Raw genomic sequence first — 11750 nt, 5'->3', positions numbered from 1 at the left:
TTCAACTCCAGGAAGATCCATTTCCATCAGTGGATGATGATTATGACCAGGTGGTGTGAGCATGATTGATGATTATCTGAGTTACAGATTTTTACATTTTCTAAATGAGAATTTTTTTTAGGTGCTACATAAAAGACTTCAAATAAGAAACACTCATACTGTACCTAAAACATTCAAAGTAGTTTCCATTAAGAACTTTAAGTTGACAGTCATTTGTCCTGTAGATTTGCCACAAGTTGTCATCACAAAGATCTCCCAGAATCTGACAGTAAAAAATCTTGGAAAATTGTCGTTTGGCATAATTGATCTATATTTGACATTGGTCTGCTGTAATTTCACCTCACATGGTCTGCAGAAAGATGCCTCTCATAAACCCATCCATCCATTTTCTAACACCCTTGTCCCTAGTGGAGTCGGGAGGTGCTGATGTCTATCTCTAGCAAACGCTTTGGGCGGGAGGCGGGGTACACCAGTTTGTCGCAGGGCAACACAGAGACAGACAGGACAAACCACCATGCACACACACACACACGCACACATGCACGCACACATGCACACACTCACACCTAAGGAAAATTTAGAGAGACCAAGTAACCTGACAGTCATGCTTTTGGACTGTGGGAGGAAGCCAGATTACCCTGAGAGAACCCACACATTCACAGGGAGAACATGCAAACTCCATGCAGAAAGACCCCAGACCGGGAATCGAACCCAGCTACCAACTGCGCCACTATGCAAACCCCCTCTCATAAATCTTCTTTTGGGAAAAAAAAAAAACTCCTCAATTGGATTGAGAATAAGAGAGAATGGTACATGAAAGAATGATTGATGTCTGATTGTATCAGGTGTTCATTTGAAACCTGACCACACAGGATGGGATATGTTGGGATGTGACATGTTCTGGATCCAGAGCTGACTCACCAAGCATCACTACATGGAGCTGAGCGTTATAGGAGCCAAGAACCTATGTTGGATGGTCTATGTCCCACCATACCACAGCTTCTGTCCAGCTACTTTGATCATGTTCATCTTATCTCCTCTCTGCCTGACTTTGGCTAGGTTACTGCATGCCTAATCCACATACATACAGTATATTAATGTGATGCCCATCAGAATCCAGGGCCACCGTGGTCTGGAGGAAATGCAGACATTTCCTCCACACTGATGACAGCACTGATGAGGTTCCAGTTACTGTTCACAAGCACCAGGAACAGCCAACATGGCCCTGAACATATCTGAATGTCATGCTGGTGTTTCTCTCAGCAGGTTGTTTTAGGGACTGCTGCTGCCTTTTGCAATAGTTGGAAAATTGATTGTGGGTATGTGATATAGATGTTACTTAACTGTACAAAATTCATCAAAGTGAATCAACACAGTGAAGAAAAAATGTAGAAGAAAAAATAGTACTTCTCATGTGTTGCACAATTTTTGTCAAATAGGAGAAAAACATGGTCAAACTGTACAGCAGAACCAGGAAAGACAGCAGAGACATTAGTGAAAGCAATGYGGGCAACTTTAAAACAGAGCTAATTGTGTTAAATCTTAACTGTCTTTCAGCCTTGCTGCATTGGCTGAAAGACAGTTAAGATGATTTTGAATGTGGTAGCGTTGTGTAGACATGGTTCAACCTTGAGTTTGGACGTCTTACATTTAATAGGAGCAACAAAGTCCAGAATTTCACAACCAGTGTTGTACACAAATGATAAGTCATTAGGACAAAAGGAGCATCTAGACTGATTACAGGAGAAAACTGCAAATCCTTATAGCAGCAATAAACTGCTGAGCAGTAGCAGAGGTGAGGAAGCAAACTGCTAACAATGGTTCACTAACTGAGAGCTGTAAATTCAATCAAGCTGGAAAAATGATCTGAGGTAGCAGTCTGAGAAATGTCACAGCATGAAACCACAAGGTCCAGAGTCTATCTGAGTAGATGGGTCGATCCACAAACAGACTGATTATAAGAAACCAAAAGCCTTAAAAACTCAGAAGCCAATGACTTAGCAGAGCAACAAGAAAACCATCACAGGTTACAAGATTATCAGATTTAGGAATAAAATCTGCACTCAGCTCAAAAAAGTCTTGAATAGAATCCATATTGTACTTTGGTGGGTAGTAAACGACTTCACACACAAAAGGAGGTATGAGCTCAGCAACACACATCCACAGTTCAAAATAAGACGAAGTCACTGCAAATGCTGGATTAAAAATAATTTCTAACTGTTGCAATCCCAGCACCATGTCTGGTACAATGTGGGGAGCTGAAGTTCGAGCAACCAGGAGGGAGGAGCGCCGAGAACAAGCTGTTGTCACCCGCTTTAATCCACATTTCCCTCAACATCAAATCCAGGAAGTGAATTTGGAAAGAGACATTAGGGATAAAGTTGTATTTGTGAGTGATCTAGAGCTTAGTAGTGAAATCTGAATTGAACACTGGCTATTCTGCRGGGAAGCACCACCAACTGAGCTGAGATTCTCCAACAAGCACCGAGCAATGAGCCACCAGTCAGACCAGTAGGGTGGAAACCAGCGGTAACAATGTTCAGGGTGATGGCTAGTGCTCCATGCAGGTCCCATGTACGGCATCATGAAAGCAACATATTTAAAATAAGAACACGTAAAGCATATTAATGGACATAAGCAATACAAAGGGAGAATGTGGCAGTTTAAAATGAAATAAACATGGTGGGTTAGTGTCCATGGTGGCCTGTCTTTCCCATTCAGATGAACTCTAATTAATTTAGAATCTGACAGTAAAAAATTGATTTATTTGAAATATGTAAACATAAACATTTTTACCCAGTAAAAGGTTAGCCAATCACAAGTTTGAACTGTTCAGTAGATTTTAATGTTAAAATCAAACATTTAGCTATTCTAACTGTTGATGCACATCACAATACAATTAAATAAATTGAACAAATGCATATAAATGCTTTACACAGAAACCCATACATGAAACTTACAGTTCCAGTACCTGGCTGTCACACATGAGCTCTCAGCCCCAGTGACACCCAGCAGCACCATTAGATATCAGCTTTCATCTTCAAAATGTAACGCCCCCCTATGTCAAGAGATGGTCTGTCTTCAAAATACTTATACAGCTTTTTATGATGTTTTTACTTCTTCTGCATGTTGGGAATTAGTAGGAGCCCATGTGAAAGTGTAGATGAAAAACAGGCCATGTTTTCATCTCTAACGCTTTGTTTCATCATCTGTCCATCACGGCCTGTGATGAAAGGCTGCTCGTTATGCCTGCGGTGAACGTCTGACGCAGTTGGATCTAAATTCAACATCAGGCCTTCTCACTGAGATGGACAGCCAGAGGTTATTAAAAGGAGTTTCAGGTTGGAGCACCACAACACACACACATGGGCACGCACACAGCACTAGCTGTGATCTATGATTCATGTGCGCTCATTTAAAATAGAGTGAAATATTTAAAGTTAGCTGGTTGGCCCTCTGAGGGTCCAATGACTAACCTCTCTCCACTTATTAATGCATGGAGGACGAGATGGAAGAAACGGGAGGCGTTTTAAGCAAAAAGGATATGAAGACAGCCGAGACAGGAGAAGTACTAACTAGACGCAAGATGGAAGAAACAGACACTCAGTTTATGTTTCACTTTAGCCATTTTGTGATGAGAATGAAGGTAAGTTTTGTGCAACAAGGTCATAGAGAACACTGTCCTTCAGCTCCTTACATTTAGCAACTTTTTWAAAAGCTAGTCAAAGTTCTATCTCAATGCTAACCCACAAGGTTTATCAAAAACTAAATGTTTGATGACTGACTTATCTTATACTGTATATCTTGTCTTTACAGAAGCCTAGGATAAGGTTGTGCTTTTGTTTGTTCAGGTTTAAGCCAACCAGGATTTTTACATCCTCCTCAGCAGGAGGTCTGAGGAGATTCTACGTCAGATGAAGATGTGGAAAGTTAATTGCAGATGTAAACAGCTGCTTCCCAAATCTGCAGTAGAACCCGTTATGGTTACGTTCCAAATTAGATTCTGCTCAGGGATTAAAGGGGTGGGGGTGCCCCTTTAATTAGTGATGTCTTTCAGACCATTCCAAACGCTTTAAGCTTCTCGCTGTAGCTTCTGGGTCAGTTCTTGGGGACTGGACTGGAACTGCATAACATCCTCAGATATGAAGTTGCCCATACTTTAATGTTGCTGTGAACACAAAAGGTCTTTGTCACGTTCTCACAAAAATAGTAGTAAGAAGTGACAGGTTCCGCAATACTCATTCAGGTCAGTAGCTGAAGCTTCAAAAACACTCAGCATAGACCTGGAGCTCTTGCTTTGACTGTTCCATTCACTCCCTTATGGTCTGAACCACAGAGATATTTAAATTTCTGCCAATAGGTTGGAATGAGATAAAGGCAGTGATGATCAGAAAGTCACAAAACGACCCTGCAGACAGACAGATATGCATCTGTGAAAGCTGCTTTAGTGTGTTTTTATTCCTGCTGGGACACGTGACGCTGTCTGTGGTATGGGAGTTCATTGGAGAGGGTTGCACTATTTAAATTCTGAAGGACATTGATGAGAGATTCTAGGTGTTTTTTCTCTATGTCTGTTATCAGTTCAGCAAGCTATTTTCCAGCATCTGATGTGGTGGTATGCAAACCTTGACCAGAACAAACTATCTGTGAATTAAAAGATTTACAGGCTGTAAAAGTCACACTGGGTGAGCACTGCAATGCCCTTTATGACATCTACAWACCATGTAAAAACTTATTCTCCTCCTCGAGGAAGCAGTTTGTCCATTTTTAATCTCAGGTACATTACATAGAGAGCCCCCAACCAAGAGCCAACCAGATCTCAGAGAAACTGGGGTTGTTGGAAAATTGAGAATGCCTCTAGTGAGACGGACTGTAGGATCTCACTGTCTTTCAGTGAGATTATTAAACAGTTCTGAACCCTTAAGATAAGATTTATAAGATTCTAATAGTCCCATGTTTTCTAACCCCCAATTTACTCTACCTATGTCTCTGCTACAGAATAGATCAGGCTTCACATTAAATACACACCTATTACAGTCAACTAGAGCAAACAGCAGCGGTGCAGCGAAGCACCTCTGGAGCGAAGCACCTCTGGAGCGAAGCACCTCTGGATCGCCATCCGTCAAAATGAACAACACTTCTATTTTTGGAATCAATCCTCAAAGATCACATGACTCCAACAGGAAAATGCACAAGCACAATGTTTGCATTTTCAAAAAGATTAACCAAGACAGACTATATTTACATTGTGATATTAGTGATTATATAATATATTTATACATAAATGATGTCAGCATGCATTTATGACTATGCATACAGACAAAATGTGGATTTAAATTGAACTTGCTCGAGTTGCAGTACAAGTGTCGGTCAACGCAGATGAAGCAATGAGCTGAGAAAGTTTTTATCACCGGCTTTCTCATATGATCTCTCATTTCCCACGCTTGCTTATTGCACTTCTGGGCTTCACAGCGGAGCGAAGCCACATCCAGGGTAAGAGGTACAGGTTTTAATTGGAGGTGTCATCTATTGCCTAATACCTCTACTTCAGTGTTTCTCAACCCTGGTCCTCACYGCCCCCCTGCTCTGCATGTTTTAGATGTGCCTCTATTCCAGAACAGCTGATTCAAATGATTGCATGACCATCAAGTACTGCAGAAACCTGTTAATCACCCAGAGATACAATTCAGGTGTGTTGCAGAAGGGAAACACCTAAAACATGCAGGACAGGAGGCGGTGAGGACCAGGGTTGAGAAACACTGTGAGATACCTAGTTACTGGCTGTTGGCTGTGAAATACATATATGAGAATTTGAGGTGCTGTTTGAAGAGGTAAGGTTGTAAATGTGTAAAACAGCGCCCCCACTTTACCTTATAGACAAAGTTCCACTTGCCTTGCTGATCACAAACATCAACCAGAAGACATGAAGGAGAAAGAAGAAAAAACGAACTTGCATCTCAGTGAGTGAGAGTGTTAACAGTCTGGTGAGGAGTGAGATGGCTAAATGTGGAACAGAAGAAATGATGCAATCTGGTAACCAATTTAATAGAACCTTTTATTATGAATATGGCACCTGCAAGATGGTCAAAACTGGGTTACAGAAAGACAACCATGTATGTGACGTTCTTCTGAACAGATGAGAGCCTAGTAAACTTAAAAAGGAACAAAGCTATAAAAAATGAAATATGTACATTTTTTGATTTGCAGCGTTATTTATGATAAATGAAAATGTAATTTCAAAGTAAGATAAAAATAAGCCAGGCACTCACAGTTAGCATCAGTTTGTCATGAGGTTTTGACTCCTTTACAAAGAAAATAAAAATATACACGAAAAATAGAAACCAAACCATGGTAGCATAGTTTTCTCTTTTTTAATATTTTAATTTGTTTGTATTTAGAATTTTATAACACTGTTAACACTGATAATAAGAGATTCCCGCTTTCCCGTATTTCAGCTACTTGGCACCAGGTTCCTCATAAAAGAATCTGTTTAATTGTACAAGAAATAGTTAAAAACACAGACACAGTTTCTTCACAGGTGAATGAGATGACTTTTCAATATTTGAAAATTTTAAACACTATGTATTTGACAGCAGCTGTGATTAAGGTTTTTTAGGGTTTAAAATCACCAGCAAAGTTTTCATTTTTCGACAAAAAACACAGAAAAACATTGAAACAGCTTCAAGTAGCTGTTTAGTTTTAGTTACAATTGGGTGTATTTCCTGGTTTCATTTGTGATATGCCTCCCATTGAACACTCGCCAAAGTATTTTCTATATGCTTATACTATTCCGTTGCCTTTAAATTCATACATAGAAAATGTTAAAATTCAGAGCGTGGAAAGAAATCGCTCCTGAAAAGACCAATCTTAACACTGATAAACAAAGACGTGACTGTTTTGTCCAGATGTGATGACTGGATCAGAGACTTGGTCTGCTGAACTTCAGCAAACCTTTATCTTTCAAAAGGCCTCCATTTTATCCACATAATGGATATTCCAGACATAAAAAAACAATCAGACATGAAGTAAAATTACAGCTATTGGATTAAATTATAATAAAAATAAAAAATGGGATTGTTCACAGTAAATGGACAAGATTACTAAACATGCAGTTCAGTTTTCCAAAACACCTAGAAAAATAGATTTATAGTGAGAAAAAATTTCCTGCTTTTAATATTTATAGAAATTGTTAAAATTGTTTTTTTTTTTTGTTTTTTTATTATTGTGTCTTGAAAGACAATTGTGAATGTTTTCACATCCCTCGAAACCCTTATCTAAGTCAGTTTGATCCCCAAAGACAAATTTGACTGGGAGTTCAAGACGTTTTGGTGTGGACCATTGAAATACACCCAATGCACAGAAAACACCTCCAGGAAGTCTGGGAAAATGTTTCACAGTCCAGGCTGTGGTAGTTTTTAACTCAGAGTATATTTAAAATCCTTCCTCAGATTTTTCCTCATCAAACTTTATATTAAATTATGTAAATTATATTATTCATACACAATTTAAACAGTATAAATATTTCTTATTATGTTCTTTTGGGTGCATGAGCAGGAAACCTGTCCCAGAATTCCTTAGAGGCAAATACATGGCTCCATAAACCTTTGAGCTAGTTAAATATTCTTTTCATCTCTGAGAGAAAAGACAACAAGATAAAGAGGTTTGAATAAGACTACACAACAGCAAAAAGCAACAGTCGAGTGAAAGAGAGAAGGGTTAGAAAATAAAAATGCAATTTTACAAAGACAAAAAGGAAGCAGCAAAAAGTAAATGGTGGACTCTACCAATTTTTACTGGTGTGTTTTTTTTTTCTTTTTTGCAAAGGCCACCAAACACGAAATTCCACAACCTCCACTGGTTTCACTAAGACTGCAGATAGAGGGAAACGGAGGAGAAGGAGGAGGAAGCAGAGACGCAGAGTTTAGATTAGAATTCATCCAGCTGACAGTTTTTTTCCTCTGACGCCACTTCCTCTCCTTCGCCACACTAGAGATAGAGCACAGAGAAGACAAAGGACAAAAACAGCTACAGTAGCTCAGTATATACTGCATATAGTCAACACACACACAGAGAAGTTGCCATGAAAGACGTTTTGACAGCCAGTGACACTAAACACATCGGTAACACGTTTTTACGGCTTAATCACACGGGGTAATAAGATGACGGGATGGTAAAGACAGGGCTGTCAACTTTCAAAAGATTGACACTGTGATAGCTTATTACAGTTTGATTTATTACTTAGTATGTTTTTTTTCTCTTTTTACCAAAAAAGTAGAGGAAAATTACAAATGAGCAAGGATCACAGTGCTTTTAAAACACCAAATGTGTGAACTTAGCATTTCTTTCTGTCTTTTTTTTTTTGGCAAAAGAGGCTGGGGGAAGAAGGACACAACCAGAGCAAAAACAAAGCTTTTTTTTTTTTTTTTTTTTAAAGAAGAGGGATTTTCTCTTTTTTTTGTTCATCTAAATAAAGAACATCCCACTTTACTCCTGTTGTACATTGATTGTTTGACAGATTGATTGAAAATGCATGTTTTTATTACAATCTCCTTGTTGATATGTAGTTTTTAATCACAGGTTCTGGCGATGGGATGGAAGAGAGTGGATTGTTGAGGAAAATGTTGTGGAGGTGATTCTGGTTCAGGAAGAAAAGGAGAACAGCAAAACACAAACAAAAGGAACAGGAAAACAAGATCCTGTCAAGGTTGTCAACATTCATTTTTTTTTACGTTAGCAATGTTAAGTATTTAGCCTCAGTCTAACTGAGCGTTAAAAGTGACTCGCTTATCAAATATACAGAAATAAAAAGAACAGAAAAGAGCCTAAACATCTAGTGATCAGCTCCACATTGTCGTGTGTATTCTGAGATTCCTGAAGGTTAGTAATAAAAAGAACAATAATCAAACAGGGGGAAGAACAGGAGGGCCGAATTTACAATACCCACATCAGCCAGCTGATTCTGGGTAACTGGACGTTTGTTAGCACCACAAATCTGTAGATTTACCAGAAAAAATGTGGACAGAAAGTTAAATATCAGATAAGCAGAGTGAAGGTACGAAAGCTTGACAGACTGAGATGGGAGTAGATGTAGTGGAGGTTATGTTTGGTGTGAGACCTGTAGGTAAACTCCTCAGATAAATGAGGAAACTTGTAGTAACATTCGATAGTTCACAGGTCATTACCCGGCTGAAATTGCTTTTTTTTTTTCTTTTTTCTGTATAATGTTTGATTCCAAAGTTACATCTGAGCTAGAATATTTCATAAAAAGGAAGAAATAGAAGAGGAAAAAGCATCAATTACTGTCCCCTCAACCAAGAAACATTCGCAAAAACCTTTTGTGAAAAGATTATCTCTGAGACAGCTGCCCTCTCCTCTCAGGTTAAAAACTCTTTTTCTTTAGCCTTGATCACATCAAGATACATAAGGAGAGGCACAGCATTTTCAGTGTGTCACAAATACCTGCACCAACCTCCTGAAAGTATGCACAATCAACATCTTCATAAAGATGCAACCAAAACAAGTGATATAAAATGATCCCCTTCAGGCTCCAGTGGAATCCTTAGGCAACATGAATTCTCTGTAGGCAAAAAGGAATTCTTTACAGTAARGAATCGTTGCTTTTTTTTGTTCATCTGTTGTAAGAAAAAAAAAGTTGTTGATTACAATAAATGGAAGCAAAGAGAGATTGGTGATAGAGAAAATCAATAGAAAAGGGTTGTGTGTGTGTGTGTGTGTGTGTGGGTGTGCGTGTGTGTGTGTGCGTGTGTGTGTGTGTGAGGGCCACCCATGTCTTCCACAAGCTCAATTGCTCAAAGTGCTAGAGTACATTTGACAGTTCCTGTCTTTTGTTCCATCTTGGAAACACAGTGCTGCTCCACGCTGATAAATTCTTTCTTACTATTTTTTACTACTGAGTAGTCTTTGAGTTAGAAACAGTTGTTGATTCTTTAAACACAGTAATGCGGTCTTGGATGTATTTCATTAATCCTCCTTTCTTTCCAGAGTTGTCTGCGTAGTGTGGATCCCGTTGCTGTACACGGGGAACGGTAGCGTTGAGAAAAGTCCCTCCGCTGTGGTGAAAACGTTAGCTGTTGCTGACATCTGGCCTCCCAAGCTGCCATTCCCAACTGTCGGTGCTGGGGATCCAACAAAAGGGCCTGCAGCTGCTGCAGCGGACATGTTTAGCCTGTGGACATGATGATAGAGCATCTCCATAGGCGTCTTAGGGTCCAGACCAAACCCTGAGCTCTCCACAAAGTTCATGGCAGCATTGGGAAGGAGGTTCCCTTGTGCCATGGCCAAAGTGACGTCTGCTGGCGCGTACCTTATGGTCCCAGTGGTGTAGACACGAGGCGTCGTGGTGCTGGTAGAAGACAGAGTTCCCGTGACGCGGTGAACCAGCGGAAGGACCACATTACCAGCCTGCAAGCGCTGAAGTGCTTCAAGATCCCCAGAATACAGCAGTGAAGAAGAGCTTGAAGTTGAAGAGGAGGATGAGGAAGAGTTTGAGGATGTTGTAGGAGTACCTTGTTGTTTGTCCCGGGGGGATGCAGAGAGTGGAGGGGAAAGGGGGGCAGTGGAGGAAGTGTTGGAAGGAGGAGCTAAACTCGTAGCAGTGGAAGAAGAGGATGAGGCGGCGTTTCCGTTGTACGCAGGCTTTCTCACCCCACCTGCTGCCCCTTCGGGTCCAGGAGGGGTGAGGACCGAGTCAGGGATGGCTACCTGTAGAGAGCCACCCTGTGGGGAAGGGAATGTCTCCTGACTTCCTGCAGCAGGAGGCTTGGAAGTCATGCTATATGGAGACTCATTTCTGGAAATCTCTCTGTTGGGCGGGTAGTTCCAGATGCTGCTGTCATTGTCAAAGTTTATAGGCTCTGCCATCTCTGTCTTGATTTTAAGAACAGAGGATGTGGTTCCTGTGCTGTTTGGGGAATCGGACGAAGTTAGAAGCGGTGTGGAAGTGATGGAAGTGGCCCCTGAGGGATTGGCCTGTGGTGTAGAGTCGCCTATTGCTGCTGGGCTGGGGGGAGTTGTGGACAGACGAAGCCTCCTGCTTCGGGTTCCATCCCATTTTTGCACTTTTCTCCTTTTCCGCCTTTTCTGGAGCTTGCTGGAGGCACTGGCATTGTCACATTTTTGTACTATTTCATCATCGACTTCATCAATGTCCTCATCTTCCTCTTCTTCATCGTCCTCTGATGAAGACATTTGTGAGTTGTGGAGTTCTTCTTCTCCTTCTCCATAGTGTTCTACCTTAATATGGAGCCCTCCCAAACTACCCAGTCCACTGATGGTGTTGAGTCCCTCCAGCGCTCCCAGTCCAGTTAATCTCCCCAACCTGCCTTCCAGTCCTCCCCCCTCTCCTCGGACCACCTCCTGCTCCTGTTCCTGCTCCCCGTCTGAGGGCTCCAGGCTGTCATCACTGTCCTGACTTTCAGGGTTACTTGAACTGTCTCCGTCGTCATGGTTCTTCATTTCCTCGGATGAGCAATGTGATTGGCCTGGTTGCTGCTGACGTTTGCTGTCTGTTTCTGGATCCTCTCTGTGTTCTGCTTGGTGGCCTGGCTTTCCCTCAGACTTGTTATTTTCATTGTCTGTTAAAAAAAATAGGGTGGTTGAAATAAAAATATTAGACTACACAATATTATCTACACAAGAAGATGATAACTTATCTACATGACATCCAGCTGTAAGCAGAGTTTCCCCTACCATTATCCAGGGGAGCTTCCAGCCCGGCTAACGAGACCGCC

General features: G+C 40.9%; 1 protein-coding gene across 3 annotated transcripts in view; it reads right to left on the bottom strand.

The window, feature by feature from the left end:
• Window positions 1–6034: 6034 nt before the first annotated feature.
• The window catches only part of npas3 (neuronal PAS domain protein 3), a 301093-nt gene continuing 295377 nt past the window's right edge, over window positions 6035–11750 (bottom strand). For all 3 annotated transcript variants that reach the window (XM_008398666.2, XM_008398667.2, XM_008398668.2), the window contains one exon: window positions 6035–11594. In XM_008398666.2, coding sequence (XP_008396888.1) covers window positions 9982–11594 — 1613 coding nt within the window. In that variant the 3' untranslated portion in view covers window positions 6035–9981. The remainder of the gene's footprint in view (window positions 11595–11750) is intronic.

This window comes from Poecilia reticulata, linkage group LG22, assembly GCF_000633615.1.
Source record: "Poecilia reticulata strain Guanapo linkage group LG22, Guppy_female_1.0+MT, whole genome shotgun sequence".
NCBI lineage: Eukaryota > Metazoa > Chordata > Actinopteri > Cyprinodontiformes > Poeciliidae > Poecilia > Poecilia reticulata.
Note: the sequence above shows the minus strand (reverse complement) of the source record. Positions and strands in the feature narration are given on the sequence as shown.